The 22,310-nt window shown below is 47.8% G+C and overlaps 2 protein-coding genes and 2 non-coding genes across 5 annotated transcripts; 3 read left to right on the top strand and 1 right to left on the bottom strand.

The window, feature by feature from the left end:
- Window positions 1-374: 374 nt before the first annotated feature.
- Window positions 375-10,870, bottom strand: LOC141515422 (uncharacterized). 2 transcript variants are annotated; one of them, XR_012476325.1, is made up of 2 exons: window positions 5,581-10,870; window positions 375-1,230 (listed from the first exon to the last, which is right to left on the bottom strand). XR_012476325.1 is itself a non-coding variant. In XM_074226965.1 (2 exons), the coding sequence occupies exons 1-2, from the start codon at window positions 5,753-5,755 to the stop codon at window positions 395-397; spliced, it is 1,011 nt and encodes a 336-aa protein (XP_074083066.1). In that variant the 5' UTR covers window positions 5,756-5,847; the 3' UTR covers window positions 375-394. The 2 variants fall into 2 exon arrangements, 1 of the variants encoding a protein (XP_074083066.1); XM_074226965.1 differs by having other exon boundaries at window positions 5,581-5,847.
- A 3,502-nt stretch (window positions 10,871-14,372) lies between these two features.
- On the top strand, window positions 14,373-19,379 carry RPL3 (ribosomal protein L3). Its single transcript, XM_074226964.1, has 9 exons — window positions 14,373-14,517; window positions 15,021-15,213; window positions 15,472-15,640; window positions 16,230-16,365; window positions 17,489-17,675; window positions 17,906-18,066; window positions 18,333-18,530; window positions 18,830-18,949; window positions 19,278-19,379. The coding sequence occupies exons 1-9, from the start codon at window positions 14,515-14,517 to the stop codon at window positions 19,320-19,322; spliced, it is 1,212 nt and encodes a 403-aa protein (XP_074083065.1). The 5' UTR covers window positions 14,373-14,514; the 3' UTR covers window positions 19,323-19,379.
- On the top strand, window positions 16,174-16,229 carry LOC141515791 (small nucleolar RNA U82P). The gene has a single exon (XR_012476530.1). It is a non-coding gene; the product is annotated as a small nucleolar RNA U82P (small nucleolar RNA).
- LOC141515778 (small nucleolar RNA U83B) lies at window positions 17,744-17,836 on the top strand. The gene has a single exon (XR_012476522.1). It is a non-coding gene; the product is annotated as a small nucleolar RNA U83B (small nucleolar RNA).
- Window positions 19,380-22,310: the final 2,931 nt, after the last annotated feature.

Raw genomic sequence — 22,310 nt, 5'->3', positions numbered from 1 at the left:
ACCATTACTGTATATATTGTCATAAAATGTTTCTGTAGCAAATGTTTAGGCTAAATTGTTCTCATTGATAAAAGAGAGGGTCCAGGGGGCAGCTAGGTGGCACAGTGGATAGAGCACCGGCCCTGGAGTCAGGAGGACCTGAGTTCAAATCTGACCTCAGACACTTAATAATTACCTAACTGCATGGCCCTCGGCAAGTCATTTAACCCTATTGCCTTACAAAAAAAAGAGAGAGAGAGGGTTCAGTAATAGAATGGTGGGGGAACAATCATTCAAAGCATATTTTTAATTATATAAAAAAGATAAATAGGATTTCAATAGGATTTTAAGTCTCTCTATTTGCATCAGATACAAATAAAGACAAATTCCTGGAGTCATTTCACACTTGGTCACTTTATTTTCTGACCTGACCATGGAGTACCATCAGGTCATAGAGAAAGAGAAGCAGCAACAGTAGACAGACTCTCTTGAGGTGGTGAGCCAGGGCCTCCTTCCAGGGGGAGGTGATTCTGGTCCTCTTGTTCTGACACCTGAGGGTGGGAAACACACCCGGGGACTCAAAGCTGCAGGTCCTGGTTTGCTCTCCTACATTCCTGTGCACCACAAGGGAACTAAGGCTGGCTGAATCTAGGGAGCGCCAGCTGAGGGTGGAGGGGTCGGGCCCTGGAAAGCGCTGGCTCAAGGGGATGCCAGTGCTGGAGAAGCTGTAAGGGCAGGCTTCCAGAGAGTCAGGGGCTGACAGGGGAGCCCACCATGTTCTGGAATCATAGAGGAACCAGAAGCCATGAGCACACATGGCCTGAATCCCTTGGATGACCATCTCCCTACATACATGCAGGCAGCCCCAGAGGCAGGTGAAGAAGAGATGCTGAAGAATGATTTGCCGGATGACATCTGTGCCCTTGGTCTTCTGGTGGAAGCTGACCAGACCATAATAAGCCCCCTGGGCCCAAGACAGCAATGGTAGCCTCACCTCTGTCCTCAGATGTTTCAACAGCCACAGAGTGCAGTCTTGGGCCCAGTGGAATGTGGTGCACAGCATGTTTAGAGAGTGGGTCTTGACAGTGAGTAGGGGGCTCCATATGACCTGGAAAATGGGGAACAGCATCTCCTCACACAGCTTCTTGAACATGTTCATGGACAGCATCTCAGCTTCCTGCTGGATTCGCCATAGGATATACAGACAGACCACACAGATGGAGATGTAGTGGGAAGCCAGACCCATCATGGCTGCAGAGAGGGCAAACATTAACATGGAGATTTCTCCCGACAGGGACTGAGTTCTATAAGCTAAGTACTTGAGTGATCAGAACTGTGACCAAGAAAGAAGAAGGCTGTCAATCCCTGGGGGCCAGGCTCCCTGGGGCATTACTTCTTTGGCTGGTAAATAGGAAAGCTGAGCACCCAAGTTGTGGTCTCCAGCAGCCACAGGGCTGGGCTCTGGCTACCAGACCATATCCTCTTGTTATGTTGACACCCAATCAGTGACAGCACAAAGACCTAAGGAGTGATGTCATCATGGAACATTGTCAATCTAAGTGGGAAGATTCACTTTTTTTTTTAAGGTTTTTGCAAGGCAAATGGGGTTAAAGTGCAGGGCCACACAGCTAGGTAATTATTAAGTGTCTGAGACCGGATTTGAACCCAGGTACTCCTGACTCCAAGGCCGATGCTTTATCCAGTGTGCCACCTAGCCACCCCACCACCCCAGAAGATTCACTTTCAAAATGGTAGCATAGCTGTTTCCATGTGGCTCAGCTTACCCCTCTCTCTCAAGTTATTCTGAACTTCCATTTCTAGTTTCCTCATGGACTAAATATTATTCAAGATTCCTTCTAGCTCTTAACATCTTAAGATCCTATAGAAGGAGTTGGAGGATGTGGTTTCTCATGCTCCTGCCGACTGAAATTCAATTTCCTCAGAACCAATAGGTAGCAGTTCCTCCCATTTTTTTAGCTTTTGCATGAAGGCTATTTTGTTCAAAAACTTCAGTCTGATTTAGAATTAGAAATTCCTTTTTAACAATATTCTGGTTTCTAAATTTCAGTTAGTATAATTTTTAGAGATTGTCCTTTGAGCAGACAGAGATGTTTGGGTCTGACATGTCTCTGCCTACCCTCCACTCCCAGCTTTTGTTTTTTAACCCTAAGAACTTTTTTGGTTGATCATGGGAGTGGAGAACTCCTTTGGTGAATCTAATTAAGCATTCTGCCCCAGTCATCTTTATTTCAATCAGATAAAATATGTAAAGTTCCTCTTTCTATTTTAATACTAGTTTTTAGATTTCATTTCCTGTCTTTGCTATGTATTAGTGATTAACTCAAAGTTGCTTATACTTTGAGATTCACCCTATGGAAGTAAAGCATATGGCTATCTGCTGGGCACCAGGAAATCTTTTTTAACAGGCTGGGAGAATGCCAGGGGAAGTTTTTGGTTTTTGTTTTTTTTTTTTTTAACAAATATTAGTTCATCAATATGGAAGTATGCCCAAAGAGCAATAAAACTGATCATCCCCTTTGGCCCAGCAATACTAACACTCGGTCTATATCCATAAGAAAATAAAAAAATGGGAAAAAATTCCAATGGTCTAAAATATTCACAGCAGCTCTTTTTGTAGCAGCAAAGAATTGGAAATTGAGGGGATGCCATCCACTGGGGAATGACTGAGCAGGTTATGGTATGTGAATGTTTTGGAATACTATTCTATAAGAAATCTTGAATAGTTGGATTCTAGAGAAGCATGGAAAGAATTACAAGAACTGATGCTGAGTGAAGGAAACAGAACCAAGAGAACATTCTCATTAATAGCAACATTGTGAGTTTATGTAAGCAGCTCCTCTCAGTGGTTCAGAGAGCTAGGACAACCCTGGGAGACCTTCTGTGGACAATGCTATTCCCATCCAGAGGGAGAAAAAGAAAATGAACCAAAACACCCTACAGAATCTGAATAAACACTACATTCATTTTTTTTTTTTTAGTTTTTGCAAGGCAATGGGGTTTAGTGGCTTGCCCAAGGTCACACAGCTAGGTGATTATTAAGTGTCTGAGGCTGGATTTGAACTCAGGTCCTCCTGACTCCAAGGCCAGCACTCTATCCACTGTGCCACCTAGCCACCCCTCACTAATTCACTTTTTAAAAATTTCTGAAGTATTTCTTTCTCCTCTCCTGGTTTTCTTTTTTCCCCCCTTAATTCTAATTCCTCACACCAAAAATGACAAGTTTATAAGAATGTTCAACACAAATATATGTATAATATTTACCTGACTTTTCACTGATGTGGGAAGGGACAGTGAAAGAAATTATGTAACTTAAAAATATGCATGTGAGCAAATGTTGAAAAACTTTCATAGAATGTAACTGGAAAAATAAAATAAAATCAATTGAAAAAGTATTAATACATTCAATTGATTTAAGAAATCCTGATGGGGTTGAATATTTCATAGAATATCAGGAACACTGGGAATCACATTCCACAGACATTATTATCCCTATTAGAAGAAACTTGTAACATCTCTTTCAATGTCTTCATCTTTCAGAAGGGAAAACTGAGGCCCTGAGAATTTACCTTGGCTTCCTGAATGTGCCACAATAAGTGTCAGAACCCACCCAATGGACAGGGTCTGGAATATATTAGGGTTATTCCCCTCTACCTTCCCCTTCTTAATCTGAGGTCTATGATTTTTTTTGCCGTCTTTTTTGCAAGGCAAATGGGGTTAGGTGGCTTGCCCAAGGCCACACAGCTAGGTCATTATTAAGTGTCTGAGGGTCAGATTTGAACTCAGATCCTCCTGACTCCAGGGCCAGTGCTCTATCTACTGCGCCACCTAACCACCCCTTATAATTTTTTTTAGAAAGATTTTTTTTATTTTGAGTTTTACAATTTTCCCCCCATTCTTGCTTCTCTCCCCCCACCCCCCACAGAAGGTGTTCTGTTACTTTAGACTGTTTCCAGGTCTGTGAATTTTTAAGAAATATTTTGATAATAGTTTCAATATAATTTTTCTGTTGAAATCCTAAAGATATTTCATGTGATATCTTTAAAGTGATTTTTCTGAAAAGAGGTCCATAGGGATCACCAGACTACCCATGGAGTTGATGGAAAAACCAAGGCAGACAGGGGGAGGGACCTCTTCTGGGTCATACAGCCAGGAAGTATGGGTGCTATGATTTGAACTCAGGTCTCATTTCCAATTTCTATGCTTTGCCCACTGTGTCAACCTGCCTCTCTGAACTCATCCTGCCTTCTGCAGCTTAAGAACAGGAGGAATTAGACACAGCTAGATGGTGCACTGGGTAGAATAGAGAAAAACTTGAATTCAGATCTTACTTCAAACAATTCCTAGCTGTGTAACACTTGTAAAATCACTTTACTTCTGTCCACCACAGTTTTCTCCTCTGTAAAATGGGGATAATAATAGTAAATAATTCCCAAGATGGGATCCAATGAAATATATGCAAATCTCTTTGCAAACTTTAAAGTGCATTATAAATGTCAGCCAGCAGTGAACCAAATCTAGGGCAGCTAGCTAGTGTAGCCAATAGAGTGCCAGCCCTAGGGTCAGGAGGACCGAAGTTCAAATCCAGCCTCAGAGACTTACTAACTGTGCGACTTTGGGCAAGTAACATAATCCTGCATCCAGGGTCATCTCCAGTCATCCTGATCTATATATGACCACTGGGTCCAGATGCCTCCAGAAGGGAAGTGAGGCTGGTGACCTTGCACAGCAATCCCTCACTCAAATCTAATTCATGTGCATGTCATGCCATCACTTCTCTAAAGTCATGGTCTTTTTTTTGGGGGGTGGATCTTATTCTTTATGATAAGTCCATCACAAAAGTTACTTCCATATTTTTCCACCGTTGCCATTGCTGATCGCAACTCCCTCCTTTCTTATTTCTCCACTACCATGTACTCTATTTTCTCTCTCCTTTCACTCTGACTCTGCTGTAGGGTCACTGAGTGGCGCAGCAAACAGATCCCTGGTCCTGGGGCCAAGAAGCCCTGAGCCCCCATACCACCCCTTAGGCCCAGAATCTACCTGGCCCCATGGTCCTGGGCAGGCCATCCAATCCCAGCCCCTTGCAAGAAGTAAGAAAGAAAATGTGTTCTATGTAACCACTCTCCCCCCATGGTCCATCCTCTCCTCCTTTATTCACATCCCCACCCCTTCCCCCTGCTCCCCCCTCTTTCTTACTCCAGATGTCTATACCCCATTGAGTATATTTGCTGTTTCCTCTCCTAGCCATCTCTGATGAGAGCAAAGGTTCCCTCATTCCCCCTTGCCTCCCCACTTCCATATCATTGCAATAGCTCATTGTAATAAAAAAAATCTTATGTGAAATATCTTGGCCTATTCTCCCCTCTCCTTTTTCTTTCTTCCATTCCATTTCCCTTTTTTTCTATTGACTCCATTTTTACACTATATTTTATCTTCGAATTCAGCTTTCTCCTGTGCTTCAACTATAAAAGCTCCCTCTACTTGCTCTATTAACTGAGAAGGTTCATATGAGTATTATCAGTGTCATTTTTCTATGCAGGAATGCATGCAGTTCATCCTCATTAAGTCCCTCATATTTACCCCTTCTCCTCCAATCTCCATGCTTCACCTGAGTCCTGTATTTGAAGATCAAACCTTCTGTTTGATCTGGCCATTCCAAAAGGAACATTTGAAATTCCTCTGGTTCATTGAAAGTCCATCTTTTTCCCTGGAAGAGGACATTCAGCCTTTCTAGGTAGTTCATTCTTGGCTGCATTCTAAGCTCTTTTGCCTTCTGGTATATTGTATTCCAAGCCCTGCGAGCTTCCAATGTAGTTGCTGTGCTAAGTCCTGTGTGATCCTGACTGCAGCTCCATGATATTTGAACTGTGTCCTTCTGGCTGCTTGTAATATTTTCTCTTTGACTTGGGAGTTCTGGAACTTGGCTATAATATTCCTAGGGGTTGGTTTTTGGGGATCTCTTTCTCTGGGGGATCGGTGGATTCTCTCCATTTCTATTTTGCCCTCTGCTTCTAGAATATCAGGGCAATTTTCCTGTAGTAATTCTTTGAAAATGATGTCAAGGCTCTTTTCCTGATCATGACTTTCAGGTATTCCAATAATTTTTAAATTATCTTTCCTAAGTCTGTTTTCCATATCAGTTTTCTTCTAATTTTTCATTTTTTTTGTTTTGAAGTATTGATTCCTAATTTCTGTTAAATTCATCAATCTCCCTGAATTCTATTCTTTGTCTGAAGGATTTGTTCTCCTCAGAGAGTTTTCTTATCTCTTTTTCCATCTGGCCAATTTTGCTTTTTAAAGCATTCTTCTCCTCAATAACTTTTTGAACTGTTTTATCCATGTGACCTAAGCTGGTTTTTAACATGCTATTTTCTTCAGCATTTTTTTTGGATTTCCTTGACTAAGCTGCTGACTTCATTTTCATGTTTTTCCTGCATCTCTCTCCTTTCTTTTCCCAGTTTTTCTTCCAACTCCCTCATTTGATTTTCAAAGTCTTTTTTGAGCTCTGTCATAGCCTGAGCCCAATTTCTGTTTTTCTTGGAGTCTTTAGATGCAGGAGCTTGTGCTTCCTCGTCTTCAGACTGAGTATTTTGGTCCTTCTTGGGCTCATTTGCAAAATATTTCTCAATAGCCTTCTTTTTGTTTCTCTGCTTGCTCATTTTCCCAGCCTGGGCCTGGTTTGGGGTGTTTCTTGAGCTTTTGGGACACTCCCACAAGGGTCTCAGTGTGTGAGGCTCTGTCCTCCCTCCTGGTCTGTGAATGACCATAAGCGCCCCCTCTGCCACGGGCCGAGGTGGGAGGCCCTGATGTTCTATGGGGGGGTCTAGACTGGGATCAGGATCTGAATGTGGTCAGAGCCCCAGAGTCCTGTTCCAGGGGCAGAGGACAGAGCTCTGCAGTCTCTCTTCACTCCCCTCCCTCAGCTCAATGGGCTCATGCCCTGGGGGCTCCTGCTTACCAGCTCTGCCTGCTTCTGTTCCTGGATCAGGGCTGGGGAAAGACCAGGCTGCTCCCTGTGTGCCCAGAGTGCTGGGCTCCACGTGCTCGCTCTGGCAGAGGTCCCCTGCTGTTCCCCCACTTTGTGCCCAGTGCTCCTGGGGGTGCAGCTCAGGAGACTCCCCCACTGCTGTGAGCTGAGACTCCCAGCGCCCTGGGGCTGCCTCCGGGAGAATGAGGTTCTTTCGTTCTGGTGGGCCACCCCTCTGGCAGGCCGCCCCTCTGATCCCAGGGAGCAGAGCCTTTCTGCTCTTTTCCAGGTTACCTTGAGTAGGAGAACTGCCTCCCTGGGTCCCTTTGTGGGTTCTGTCTCTCGAAAGTTTAGTTAGAGTCCTTAGCTGATGAGTTTTATCAGAGAGCTCCTAAGACTCGATCCCTTCTTGTCGCCATCTTGGCTCCGCCAAGTCATCATGGGTCTTTGAAAAATGAAGGGCAGGGGCAGCTGGTTGCCACAGTGGATAGAACACTGGCCCTGGAGTCAGGAATACCCAAGTTCAAATCTGAACTCTGGTACTTAAACTAGCCATGTGACCTTCCTTAACTCCATTGCCTTGCAAAAAACCAAAAAATAAACAAAAACAAAACAAAACCAAAAAACAAAGGACAAACATCACCATCTGCCTCCCAAAGAATCCTTTTGAATAATGATAGCATTTTGTTCTGGGTCCTTCTGCCTTGGATATTCCCTCCTCTGGTCTTGCCCACACTTTCCAGGGTCCTTCTTGAAATGTGGGACCCAGACCTCAGCTCTCCCAAGCAAAATCTCTTTTCCTCCGACCCTTAGAGATATTGTGGGGAGGGAATAAGGAGGAGACCCGAAGGCTTAGATATGTCTTTTGTTACAGTCTCTGGATCCTTGGAATGTGCTCCTCTGGAATGAGCATGGAAGGAACCTCATGGTCAAGGATCAGCAAGGAGCCTTTACGTAGAGTTAGACATGAAAGAGGCCACCTGGTGGAGGAGAAGACCCAAAGCTTGATCCACACAGAGGGCAGTGGTTTAAAGCTTCCAGTGAAGAGCCCATAGCCAGCTGTTGAGGCAGTTAATGCTATGGTGCCATGATATCAAGTTTGTGAGCTCTCTGACCTATATTGCATTCCATTGTCACCACTAACTTGCCCAAAGTCACACAGCTAGAGGTCATGATGGGGCACAGGATCCACGTGGGGAAACATCCTAGGGACTAGAGGTACTCACAGGCTATCATGATACAACTAATTCCCCATTCTGGGGAGGCATGATGGTGGAGAGGAATGAACCTCTAACTGGGAGACAGGATCCCCCAGTCCCATTCAAGCTCTCTGTCTCTTCCTAGTTATAGGCCCTAGATGAGTCCCTTCACTGTCCAGAGTCTTGTTTGCCCATCTGTCAGATTGGGATAATACCAAACCTCCTGAGGTGGTTGTGAGGCTCAGATATGACAATAAATGTCAAGTCCTCTCAAAATGCCACCCCAGAGTCACTATTATCATTAGTCTGAACTGTAATGACCCAGGAGGACCCTAGGGCAAATGTGACATTCACTGGACAATCTATAATTGAAGAGATGTCCCTGGATAAGATGGATATGGATGGATAGAAGTAAGATGGAAGAGATTGCAAGGTACCCTAAGCCCTGTACCATACTGGAAAGAATTGGGTTGCTAAGCCAGGGGACCCAAGGTTGAGTTCCAGGCCCCCTCCCAAAATTACTGTGCTACTCATCCATTTACCCATCTATCCATCCATTCAGTCTTTTATGCATGCATGATTCATATATTTATTAAATATATTTATATTTATTCATATTATATTTATTAAATCCTATATGGGCAGAACTTGGGAAAATAGAAGCTGGGGGAGGGAAGGGGCTACCCATTTCAGACCCTAGCTCAAGCTTCTGCTGTGATTTCCAGCTTTTGCTGCCTCTTCTCATAACAACCTTGTGAAGGAGATAGTACCAAAATATCTTTGGCACAAGGTTAGAGCACTGGCCTTGGAGTCAGGAGGACAGGAGTTCGAATCTAGCCTCAGACACTTGATACTTCCTAGCTGTGTGATCTTGGACGAGTCACTCAGCCTTGGCTGCCTCTCATCTAGGGCCGTCCATCTCCAGTCATCCTGATTCTCCAGTTGTCTACTGGATCCAGGTGGCTCTGGAGGAGAAGCAGGCTGGCAACTTAGCACAGTCCCTCCCTGCCTCACTCAAATCAAATTCATGGGTTTGTAAGGCATCATCTCCCTGATGTCATGGGCTTCTTTGAGAACAAAGGACAAATATCACCCCCCATCACCATCATCATCTTTAGACCCATTTTCCATCAAAGAACTGAGTCTTATCAGGGTGAAGCAGCTTACTAGAATGGGTCCCTAGATTGAGAAGGGACCTCAAGAGGACATCTAGTACCCCTCACCCCCACCCCTCTTGTACAAATGAAGAAACTGAGGGGAAATGGCTTGAGCCAAAAGTCTGGGATGGAAGGCTTGTCATCTGATCCAATAGTCTCATTTTGCAGATGGGGAATCTATGTTGTCTTGGCCAAGTTCCTGTCGATGAACAAAGGCAAAGGATTTGAACTCATGCTGTCTGACTCCAAACCAACACTCTAGTTTCTAGTAATCATTGTGCCAAGTGCATTAGGGGCAACAAGAAGGGTACTGGGTGAAATCTGTGGGTGAAAGTCGAGTCCAACAAAGGCTGTCAGGGAAGGAAGGCTTCCTGGAGGCAGAGGGCTTTTGATGCACGAATGAAGCCATTTCAATCTGGGTCACTTTATTTTAAGATTTGAATACAGAGGGAGGCACCATAGATGTAGAGTAAAATAATAAGGATGCAAATGGCCTTCACTTGCTGCACTAGGACCTGCCCTGATGGGGATGGGGCAGCCCTCCTTCTGTGGAACCTGGTGTTCAGAGGCAGCTGTGAACTGCCCCCGCAAGGGCAATTCTGGGCTCCCCCTTCTGCTTTCCTTTGCACCACCAGAGAGCAGAGACTGATGGAGTCTGAGGAGTGCCAGCTAAAGGTGGAGGGGTCTGGCCCAGGGAAGCGTTGGCTCAGGGGGATGTCGGTGCAGGAGAGGTTGGAGGCACAGGTCTCTAGGGAGAGCAGTGTAGTGTGTCGATCCCAACAGCACCTGGCAGTGTCCAGGAGCTGGGAGCATTTGCCCCTGATGACCCTTCCCCATTGTAAGAAAACAGCCCAGAACCCTTTGAGGCAGCTCATGAGCAAGGTGAAAAATAGCTGCTGTAGAATGTTGCTTATGATGACTTCTAAGGCCCTGCCTTTGTCTCGGCAAAAGCCAAGGAGGCTGCCATAGCCCCACTCAGCCCAGGAGAGCATGGTCCTGCCCAGCTCTTGGCTCAGATGTCTCAGCAGGTTCCAGGTACAGCCCCAGGCCCATTGGAATAGTGTCCAAAGGAAGGTGAGGGACCAAACCTTCAGCTCCAGCCAGGGCTGCCACAGAGCCTGGTGCATGGGCAGTGCCACCTCCACAAAGAGCTTCCGGGCCAAGATGAGAGTCAGCAGCCCTGCTGTCTGCAGACTGCTGCGCCACAGTATGTAGAAGCCAATGACAGAGAGGGAGAGGGAGTAGGAAGCCAGGTTTACCAGTGCCATGGAGAAGCCCAGCAGGGGCACATAGAGACTCACCCATAGGGCCTGGCATAAAGAATAAATCAGGAGAACCAGGAAAGGAGGAAGTTGTGGGTGGCTGAGGTCCAGGCTGGCTTTGGTGTCATCCTCTTGGCTGCTGGCAGGGGAACTGGGCTCCTTAGGGCCTTGGCTTTGATCTTCGGCAGGTTCCAGGCTGAGCTCTGGCCACCTTCTCATGGCCCGCAGTCATCTGGCCAAACCGTTCAGCCAATGAGAGATTTCCCAACTCTTGTTTACAGCACAAGAGTCCTGGGAATGATGTCACCCTGAGCCAGTCAGCATTATTACCCAAAATGGGAGTATCCTAAAATGAAATGTCTCCTCTGGGGTGGCTCATGGGTGGCAGCCCACGCATTGATAAGCCACATTATCTGGGGCAAGACACTGGAGTGGCATAAAGCACAAGGATTTGGGACTCAATGTCTCCTGTGAAAACATAGAACACTAAACCAGGGAGATTTTTATCTGTCATCTGTTTGGTTTTTGAACATTTTATATTTCGATTTATTTAGTTTCCTTTGCAATTCTATGTATTTTATTTTATACTCTTAAAATTATGATTCTGAGAAGGGATCCATTGATTTTGCCATATTTTCCTGAGGGTCCAGAACACTGAAAAGATTAGGACAAGGCTGGTCTAGACTAAGACCTTCCTTGTGGCATAGAATATATTAAGAAATAAGATTATGACCAAGGTGCCAGCCAAAGTTCCTCATCTCCCTTGAGTCAAAGCTCTAATCTGTCTTCCCTTTAAGTTTGTACTGTTTAAAGATCATCAAACTAAGAGTGGGAAGGTCTCGTTTAATCCAATTAAGAGAGGAGGCTCTTAGGTAAAGGGAGAGAATTTGGAACCGAAAATTTAAAATTAAGAGGTAGCTCTGGTTCACCTTTGACCAGACAGAAATGGGAATTCTTGAGAAGTCAGAGAAAGAGAATTGGTTTGGAGAAGAGATTTCTCCCAAAATGGGGTCTATGATGAATAAATGAATGAATGAATGAATGAATGAATGAAAAGTACTAAGGATTTATAGTGTATCCTGTGCCAAATACTCTACCAAGATATGGGGAGACCAACAGAGGAACACTGGACTCTAGGAGCTCACATTTTCAGCATGCAGGGGACATGATGGAGATGACCAGTCCCTGAGTCAGCTTCTCCCTTCAGCAACCTGAAGTGGGTTGGCATTGCCCATCTTCTCCGCAAGCTGGCAGTCAGGAATATCCAAACTCCAGAGAGAGTCCAAAGAAACTCCAGCAACTCCTCCTAATGGAATTTCTTAACAAATCCTCTGCCCCTATGGAACTCTGGCTTGGAGCACATACTGAGCTGATGGCCACTCCCTTGATGGACAGGAGCAGAAATGCTTTAGCTTTTATTTGTCTTTTATTAGAACAGGCTTGGGCGGTTAACACGTGTTAGTTTAATTCTTTATTAAAGCTGAATTCATAGGGGCGGCTAGGTGGTGCAGTGAATGGAACACCAGTGCTGGAGTCAGGAGGACCTGGGTTCAAGGCTGGTCTCAGACACTTAATAATGACCTAGCAGGGTGGCCTTGGGCAAGCCACTTAACCCCATTGCGTTGCAAAAACCTAATAAAGAAAAAGAAAGAAAGAAAGGAAGGAAGGAAGGAAGGAAGGAAGGAAGGAAGGAAGGAAGGAAGGAAAGAAGAAAAAGAAAGAAAAAGAAAGAAAAAGAAAGAAAGGAAGAAAGAAAGGAAGAAAGAAAGAAAGAAAGAAAGAAAGAAAAAGAAAGACTGAACTCATGTAGGCTATTGAGTTCTAGTTCAGTATCTAACACTGACCTTACAGTCTGGAAGGCCTGAGTTCAAATCCTATCTCAGATATTACAGCCTTGAGACCCTGGACAAGTTACCCATCTGCCGGTCTCCTCAATTGTAACCCTGGGATAATAATCTCTCTGGCTCCCAGGGTGGCTATGAGGATCAAAATTATAAACAGTGATAATTACTAAAAATGCTTAGCATGGTGACTTTACACCTGGTAAGCATGATAGAGATGTTCACTATTATTAGTATTATTATTAAACAAGATCATATTTGCAAATTGCTTTGCAATCCTAAAGGGATTATATGACACTTCAGAATTATTGTTATAACTTTTGGTAAATTACAGAGCTTCCCTGACCTCAGTTTCTCTATCTGAAAAATGAGAGGATTGAAAGAGATTATCTCTAAAGTGGAAAATTCTGTGATTCCGGAACTCCCAGGAAGCCAACACAGTCCAGATCCTGCCCAGGGTTCATTCAAAGGCAAATAATCCAGCTATTATGTGAATACCTGCTAGACCTGCTGATCATCTTCCACTCCTCCCATTTTTGGTCCTTAGAAAGAGACACCCATATATATGAGGGACCTGAGGTTGATGACCTGGCCACAGACACCTCCTGAGTCAATGACACAGCTGGGACTTGAACCAGGTCTTGGCTCTCTAGAGAAGTCAAGATAATTATTTCTAACTATTACTGTTTGAGGAAGTATTTCAGATGATTATAAGTCACTCTTATGGAAAATTTCAAAGTTGGCAGAGCTGTTGCCATACAACCACCCTGTGAGAGAGGTCGTCTAAATATTATCTTTCCAATTTATACATGAGGGGCTAAGGGAGGTAAAGGGACTTGGCGAGGATGACTCAGTGAATAGGTTGTGGGGTCAGAAACTCAATTTGGTCTCCTGTCTCCAAGTCCAGTCCGTCATGCCATGATGGACCCCAAACTAAACCTGACCAAGGTGGCTTCCTTTTGTTCCTGGAAATTCTTTGACCTACCTGCTATTAACCCCCACTGCTTCAGGCGTGCTGGTGTAGGGGCGATATGGGGGGGAGGGGGGCTCTCCTTTGTTGGAAGACCCAACGAAGTCCAGACCAGGCTTTCTATGCATAAAAACCGGGTTGAAAAGAAGGATGAGGCTGGACCAGATGACCTGGAAGACCTAAAGGCCAGAGGTCGTTCCCTCCATTGGAACTGCAATTGCTTCATTTCTTCTAACTGGTGCCCAGAACTCAGACCCTGGGACCCTCACTCATTTAGAGGGGGATGTAGGGAGGAGGGGGCCGCCGGTGTTCAGGGTCTCAGGCAGACAACCGTGGACATTGTCTATCCGGGGAGGTGAGCTCCTGGAAAGCAAGGACGAGGGTTTGGTCCTTTGTCTCCCCAACCTGGCAGAGCAGCTTAAATACTGGCATGGCTGTGTTCACTTGGACCAGGCACTGAGCGTCTATACAGACTAGCCTTGGACAGGACTGGCATCGCCGCCCTGACCCCGGGGTCTTCTTCTAGCATGCTCAGACTTGGGGCAGCCAGGTGGCACAGCGGATGGAGCCCGGCCCTGGAGTCACTTGAGTTCAAATCCGGCCTCAGACACTTAATGATCGCTTGGCTGTGTGACCTTGGGCGAGTCACTTAACCTCATGGCCTTAAATTTAAAAAAAACTAATTAAAAAAACCCAAGGATGCTCAGACTCCATCCTGAGCAGGGGCCAGTTGGGGCTGTGAGGAGCCCTGGGGCATGCCAAGGGGGGCTGGCAGCGCCTGCCTGCGAGCAGCTCGCAATGGGGGCAGGCCAAGAGGCGAGGCAAGGTCAAGGCTGAACCGCGGGCGGCGCGCACACAGCAAGCGCGCACTAAGTGCGCAGCGCGGAAGGCCAAAGCCGCGGCCCGGGGGAGCGCCGCGCGGCACCCAACGGCGACTTCCGGGACAGCAGTCGGCGCCACGCCCCGGTGCGGAGGCGCGTGCGCGCGGAGCATGCGCACACGGCGTGCGCGGCCTCGCGGGAGCGGCGGCACGCCGGAAGGGGCGGGGCCTCGCCGAGCCTTTTATAGGGCGGCGCCCGCAGCGCCCGCTCTCTCCCGGCCTGACCCGCCGCGGCGCCATGGTACGTACCCCGGGGGGGGCAGGGGGCGCCGCCCGCCGCCATCGCGGCCACCCCGACTGGGGGGAACGGAGAGCTGGGGGGTCGGAGCCTGGCGCAGGCCTCGCCCGAGTGGGGGGCGGCCGGGGGGGGGCCGAGCTTGGCGCAGGCCTCACCCGAGTGGTGGGGGGGGCCGAGCCTGGCGCAGGCCTCACCCGGGGGGGGGGCGGCCGGGCCGGGGTCCCCCACGGGCTCCAGGGGATGAGACCCATGACGGGCGGACAGAGAACACACGTGCTGATCGTCATGCTCTGATGGAGGCCCGGGGGACCCCCGGCTCCTGGGGGGCCTGCACGTGGCCGCCCACGTGGCCGGGGCCCCCAGGGGCTCTCAGGCCTGGGTCACCGCGGAGCCCGAGGCCTGCTGCCCGGGCCCGGCCTCTGCCCGCGGTGCCACCCCTGGCCGCAGGGGCCGGTGCCCGCGGGTACTGGCCGGCCGCGCGGCCCCTCAGCCCGCCTCTCCTGCAGTCCCACAGGAAGTTCTCGGCCCCCAGGCACGGGTCTCTGGGCTTCCTGCCCCGAAAGAGAAGCAGCCGCCACCGGGGCAAGGTGAAGAGCTTCCCCAAGGATGACCCCACCAAGCCCATCCACCTGACCGCCTTCCTGGGTTACAAGGCGGGCATGACCCACATCGTCCGAGAGGTGGACAGGCCTGGCTCGAGTAGGTGACGGGAGGGAACTGCACTGCATCTGGGAATGGGTGGGCACGTGTTTGAAATAGACCCCTCGTCTTCCTTTTTGGGCCCTTAGGTAGTCACACACCTACCCACCACTCATGGGAGCAGCTTCACTGCCATTCCAGAAACTTCTGTCCCTAAGTTTGCTTACTACACCCCTCCACACACTGAATTTTAACAGTTAACGAGGGCACAGGGAACCTGGTTCAAGCAGCAAACATAACTGGGCTCCTTTTTTGCAGAGGTCAACAAGAAGGAAGTGGTGGAGGCTGTCACCATTGTGGAGACGCCCCCCATGGTCATTGTAGGCATCGTGGGCTATGTGCAGACCCCACGAGGCCTCCGGAGTTTCAAAACCATCTTTGCTGAGCACATCAGTGATGAGTGTAAGAGGCGATTCTACAAGAACTGGTGAGTGGGGCCTGAGATCCGCCAGTGAGAAGTGGGACCTCCTTGCTTATGGCAGTCAGGTCCACGACTGCCTGGAGATAGTGTTCATTGGTAATGGTGATGGATCCAGGGCTTGTAATTCTACTTTTAGTGGTGGGAATTCACCTGGGTGGGAGTGGGAGAGCTCTGGACTTAGGAGGCCAGGAGTGTTGGCCTACCCAATCCCTAGAACCCAGAAGTGGCCATCAATTCTTGACTATCTGGGCAGGATAGGCCATTCCTTGGTTGGCAGTGGCTTCCTGCTGTATCCCCTGCTGTGATGGGAGGCCTTTGCATAGATTCAGGTGTGTTCAGGTCCGTGAGCACTGAATGTACCTTGTGCCTCTGACCTGAGCAGCTCCCGTTTACTTACCCGGATCACCTGCGACAGCTCCGCTCGGCCCTGGCCGATGAGCTCTAGGCTCCGCTTGCTGGTGGAAAGGGATCCTTAGAAGCCAGCAATGAGCCTCAGCCTGGGAGGGCTCAGTTCCTTCCGCTCACTCCACTCCCCAGTGGAGCTGATGAAGGCCTGTCCCCCCACCCCCTCCCCAACTCTGCTCTGCTTCTGAAGGCATAAGTCCAAGAAGAAGGCCTTCACCAAGTACTGCAAGAAGTGGCAAGATGATGATGGCAAGAAGCAATTGGAGAAAGACTTCAACAGCATGAAGAAATACTGCCAGGTGATCCGAGTCATTGCCCACACCCAGGTGAGTGCAGAGCCCGGGGTTCCATATTAGAGGAAGGAGGCTGATGTGGCACAGGAGTAGAGGAGCCAACCCTATTTCCCTAGGCCTCCAAATGAGGGAAGCATCTTGCCAGCAGAGGGCACTGCTGCCCAGTCATGGTATGACCTGACTGGCCTTTTCCACCCTCTAGTGCAGCAGATCATAATGCTGTCTGTACATTCCTGGAACAGATGGCACTGCAGTAAATCCTGTGAGACTAGGGAGGTTCTAGGTTTTTAGAAGCATAGCCTGGCAGCCATGAGCCTGAGGATTTTTCCAGGAATATCTTGGTTTGGGGTCCCTGAAGGTATAAAAGGCCTGAGAACTTTGGATTTGGAGAAAGCCAGCAATGGTGGTGGCTCCTTGCCTTTTCCATCTCAGTGTCCTTTCTGGACCTGGATTTGGTCTTTTTGTTTTTGCAAGGCAGTGAGCTAAAGTGACTTGCCAAGGGTCATACAGCTAGTTAGTGTCCAGATTTGAACTCAGACCCTCCTGACTGCAGGGCTGGTGCTGTCTCCACTGTTTAACCTAGCTGCCTCCTGAATTTAGTCTCTCAAAGCCAGGAGACCTAGATCATAGGCACGTGCTGCATTTAAAGAGAATTGCTTCTCCTAATGATGAGAATTGCATTTGAGTTGAAGGCAGTCTTAACCTGTGCCTTGTCCCCCCTCTCCTTTACAGAAGGGAGATGGGAAGATTATTCTTCCTCCACGTGAAGATACTGAGTCTAAGGAAATGAACTTTGGATAGGGCCAATCACATTTAACAGTGTAGTTGTTGCAGAGAATCAGAGCTATTCTCATAAGGTCCTATGGCTAATGAAAGAGTTGAACCTAAACCATGGGTCTCTGAGGCCTCTTCCCTGTTTTTGAGACAAATTCCACTTATGATCTGGAATCAGTGGGTGAGGTTTTGAACTGGGCTCTGCCAGGCAGCATTCCTGCTGAGAGCACAATCCAGGAGGCTTGTTTTTTAGCCTGGGTTTTCTTTGCAATTGTATTTTATCATGTGAATTTAAGAGCCTTAGAGATTGGCTTTGACTAGAATTCTGAGATCAAGCTGCTGGCTGGCCATGTTCGTTCTACAAGTGATGTTGCTTCTGCAGATGCGCCTGCTTCCTCTGAGGCAGAAGAAATCTCACCTGATGGAGATCCAGGTGAATGGTGGCAATGTGTCTGAGAAACTGGACTGGGCCCGTGAGAAACTGGAGCAGCAGGTGCCTGTGTCCACTGTGTTTGGGCAAGACGAGATGATTGATGTCATTGGAGTGACCAAGGGCAAGGGTTACAAAGGTGAGCTGTTTTTCAGGATCCTGCAGGGAGGGGATGAGGCCATCTGTCTAGATACCTGGGCCACCTGCCTTTTTCAATGATGAAGTCATGGAATGTGCGCTGGGCACAGCGCCCGAACCTGATGAGGAGATATTCCTTGCTGCCTTCCTTCTGAGAACTGCCGTATTGGGGGAGGGGACAGGAAAAGGGCAGGGTTGGGTTCTATGATTCACTTAGGATCCTCTTTGTAGGTGTTACCAGCCGCTGGCACACAAAGAAACTGCCCCGAAAAACCCACAGAGGCCTACGTAAGGTGGCATGTATTGGAGCCTGGCATCCTGCCCGTGTGGCTTTCTCTGTTGCCCGGGCTGGTCAGAAGGGCTACCACCACCGCACTGAGATCAACAAGAAGGTGAGAATGGCATGGGCAGTAGGGGTTTTTCCAAGCCTTTGCCCACCTCCTGGGAGATGTGGAAGGGGGATCCTGAGCTTCTGGTGTTTTTATCCATTTCTGTGGTGGGGGCTCAGCTTGGGATGGGCCACTCCCTTTCATCCATGTCTTAACCCACTTGATCCAACCCAGATGGCACCTGACAGTCTCTCTGCCCCCTCTGGGTGGTCATGCTGCAGGAAGGAGAGGTTCCTCTGTCCATCTCCTGATGGCAACTTTCTTTGTAGATCTACAAGATTGGCCAGGGCTATCAGATCAAGGACGGTAAGCTGATCAAAAACAACGCATCCACTGACTACGATCTGTCTGACAAGAGCATCAATCCTCTGGGAGGCTTCGTCCACTATGGCGAAGTGACCAATGACTTTATCATGCTGAAAGGCTGTGTCGTTGGGACCAAGAAGCGGGTCCTCACCCTGCGAAAGGTGAGCAGATAATTGGAGAGCAGCTGGGCTTCTTTGTTTTTCCACACAGGCAGGAAGTGAATGGGCTGATGACCCTTACTGCCTGTGCTATGGCAGGATCTACTATATTCCCAATAAGCTGCTCTTAGTACCCCCATTCTACAAGTGAGGAATCTGAGGCAGAACTAAACAATTGTGCCCAAGGTTGTCCCACAGTCATTTGAGGACTAAGGCCCAGGGCTCCACTGAGCTGTCTTCTGGGTGGTGGGTTCCCTGGTACACAAATTCGCCATCTGCAATGCTGTGCTCTTGTCCCACAGTCTCTGCTGGTACAGACCAAACGCCGTGCCCTGGAGAAGATTGACTTGAAGTTTATTGACACCACTTCCAAATTTGGCCATGGTCGCTTCCAGACCGTGGAGGAGAAGAAAGCTTTCATGGTAAGTACAGTGCTGGGTTACCTGCAGAGCTGTGTGGTTTGTGGCTCCTCTTGGATAACCCCTCATTTGTATGTGTATGTCTCCCACACGCATCCCCCCCCCCAGATTCTCTTTAACTCCAATGATTTGGGCACTTGACCCAAAACAGGTTAAGTGAAGCAGCTGCAAGGTCCCCCCCTCAGCCTTAGCTTGAGGTCTCTAGCCTCTTCCCCTTAGAGAATGGGTCCATTGATTGGTTAGAGGTTGTGGTCAGGGAGCTTAAGCTGTGGTGTGTGGGTGGAGTTCAGGCTTCCATTGGGCTAACCCAGGATGTGCTCTCTCCTTGCAGGGACCACTCAAAAAGGACCGTGTTGCAAAGGAAGAAGCTGCCTAAGGTTACCAAGCCAACTTGGAGCTGGTGGATTCTCAATAAATGGAAATTATTTTCAAAGCTGTCTGGTTTTTTAAATGTTTTTTTTTTAAGTGACTTGCGCAAGGTCACACGGCTAGGCAATGGAGTGTTTGCAGTGCTCTATCCACTGTACTCCACCTATTTGCCCCATCTGGATTTTGATTGGGGTTGCTTTTCAGGGAAAGTTAAATATATCTGATCCTCCAGCTAGAAATGGAACCTTTGGAGTATTTGCAATCTTGGAGAATTCTGCATCAGTTCTAGGTACTGGGCCAACAGGAGATCAGAATCATCCTTAAATGTGGGGGAAAAGATAAAATGAACTACCTATGAAGGCGGTTTAGTCATTTAGTATAAGTTAGCATTTTAAAGGTTTAATTCAGTCAGCTGAGGCTGCAGTTAGGAAGACTCATTGATGCTGCACAAATCACTTTACCCTGTTGGCTTCTGTTTCTCCATCTGTAGAATGAACTGGAGAAGGAAAAGGCAAACTACTCCAGTATCTGGGCCAAGAAAATCTGAAATGGGATCATAGAGTCAGGCTCAAAAGACATTTAAAAGTTTGAATTCAGTATAGCTGTGGCCTTGAGCTCACATTCTATTGCAGAGAGCCTCCGGCAGCCTGGCCCTTGTGCCTTGCAGTTAGGATTAAATACCTAGCATTATCAGGTGGAGCCAGAGTGGGGGAGGGCCACTTTAGGGAACAAACAGGCTTGTCCTGGGCTTCATCCGTTGCTCCCAAAGGAAGCAAGTTGATAGGAATAGCTTTGGGCTGTGAGGGCTGGAACATTGGTGGACCACGGTGACTGTCAAGGAGCAGCAAGAACTGGAATTAATCCACAGTTCCAGGTGTTATTTTCTAGTTGGAATGTTCTCTTCCAGGACCATAAGGTTCACCTTAGAATTTCCAAAGGCCTTCCCTCCCCCACCATGGGGATTAGCTGGAGAAGTCTAGGGGGTGGGGTAGCCTCAAGATCTAGTCCATCTAAACAGACCTGAGAAGATGGTCCTGGCCTGTAGTCATGACTACACCTTGCTTCATCCCGAAGTTATGAAGTTGCCAATTTAAAATTTTTCTTAACCCCAATAGCAATCTACATCATACGTGCATAGCTATGTTCCACATTTCCACATGTGAAGTCAAATTTGAAAAGGAAAATCTTTGCTTTCCATCTGAAGTCCATTTGATCATGCTGAGGAGCTGGGTCCATAGTGGATCTTAACACGATGTAGCTCAAGTCTGGAGGTTGTGCATTCCATCAGATTGTTCAGTCATTCCCCAATTGATGGGTGTCCCCTCAATTTCCAATTCTTTTCCACTTCAAAAAGCTCTATTTCTGTACGTGATTTTTCTTTTACTCCTTGTGATTTCTGGGATGCAGATTTAGTAAGTGGTGTTGCTGGCTCAGGGTGGCCATGGTTCCAAATTGCTTTTCACAATGGGTAGATTAGTTGACAACTCCACCCATCAGGGCCTCAGGTGTGAGGTCCTTCCGAATTGTTTTAGTTTGCATTCAGTGATTTAGAACATTTTTTCATGACTCCTTTTATCACCTGTGGAATGACTAGTGTATCAGAATACACTAATTGTTCGTGATTTACTGCATTCCTCTTAATCTTGGTTGCATTGGTTCTATTTGTGCAAAGACTTTAGTCAGAATTCCATTTTGCATTTTATAATCTCTCTGGTCTCCCCTTTCCATACAGTTGACAGTTAAAACTATTGTTCTAACTGGCTTATGGAATGACCCTGGATGTCTAGGTACTGGGCTCTTTTAGGTGTTGGTCCAGGCTTGGATTCTGCCATGCTATTTTTTTAGTCTTTCCTACAGTTTTTGTTAGAGTTCTTATCCCAGAAGCTGGAACTTTCTGGTTTATCAAACAGATTGCCCTAGTCATTTACTACCATTTCTTTTGTACCTAATCTATTCCACCAACCCAGCACTCTTTCTTGGCAGGACCAAAGTGATGCTTTATCATCTAAATTTAGGTTTGATACGGCTAGGCCGCCTTTGCATTTTCCACTTTGTCACTCAGCTCTAGCTTCCCACTGCCTGTGTGCAGAATCTGGCCAAGAGGGCCCACGGGCTGTCTTCATTGTCTGGTAGAACAAGGTGTTGGCATGGCCCTCTCAACTACCTGCCTTGGGCTTTGGACTTTCACTGCCTACCCCGAGGCTTTCCCCTCTGATCCCTCCCCAGCTCGATCCCATGATCCCAGGGAATAATACCTGCCAGGTCCTCAAACTGGTGTACTTGGAAAGTAGTGTGAGACTGGCCCAGGCCACCAGGGGGTGGAAGTGCACAGCTCCTGGTGCTGCCCCATCCACCCGGGGAGAGGACTTCAGGGCCCGGGCAACATCCTGGGGGAGGCGCAGGCTCTGGGACAAGAGCTAATATCCAGTGTCACTGGGGGTTCTGTTCCCATCAGGAACTCATGACTGGGGTGTGGTTGTGGGTTTTCTTCCAAGAGAGGTTAGACCTTGGGAGAACAGAAATGACCCCAGGCCTGGCTAGACCAGATGACCTCTAATGCTGATAACTTATGGATAAATAGATAGATAGAGGATAGGTAGGGAGGTACGAAGGTAGGTAGAAAGGTGATAGGTAAATAGAATCAACTAGAAGATAGATGATAGCTGAATAAGGGCCAACCAAGTGGCATGGTGGATAGCACACAGGGCCTGGAGTCTGGTTAACCTGAGTTCAAATCTGTGTGACCCTGGGGGATATATACCCAGGGGAGGCTGACCAAGGGGAGGAGGGATTGGAGATTATGCCCCATGAGGAACTGATGAAGTAATTGAGGGTGTCTGTTCTAAAGAAGGGAAGACTTGATGGGGACGGAAGAGGGAGTGGAAACTGCTGAAATCTCCCGGCGTTTGAAGGGCTGCCAAGAAGGAGTGGGATTAACTTGCTTGGTTTCAGAGGGCAGAATGTTGCAGTTGGGGACACAGGTCGGGGAAGCTAA

The sequence above is a fragment of the Macrotis lagotis genome, chromosome 2 (assembly GCF_037893015.1).
Source record: "Macrotis lagotis isolate mMagLag1 chromosome 2, bilby.v1.9.chrom.fasta, whole genome shotgun sequence".
NCBI classification, from domain to species: domain Eukaryota; kingdom Metazoa; phylum Chordata; class Mammalia; order Peramelemorphia; family Peramelidae; genus Macrotis; species Macrotis lagotis.
Note: the sequence above shows the minus strand (reverse complement) of the source record. Positions and strands in the feature narration are given on the sequence as shown.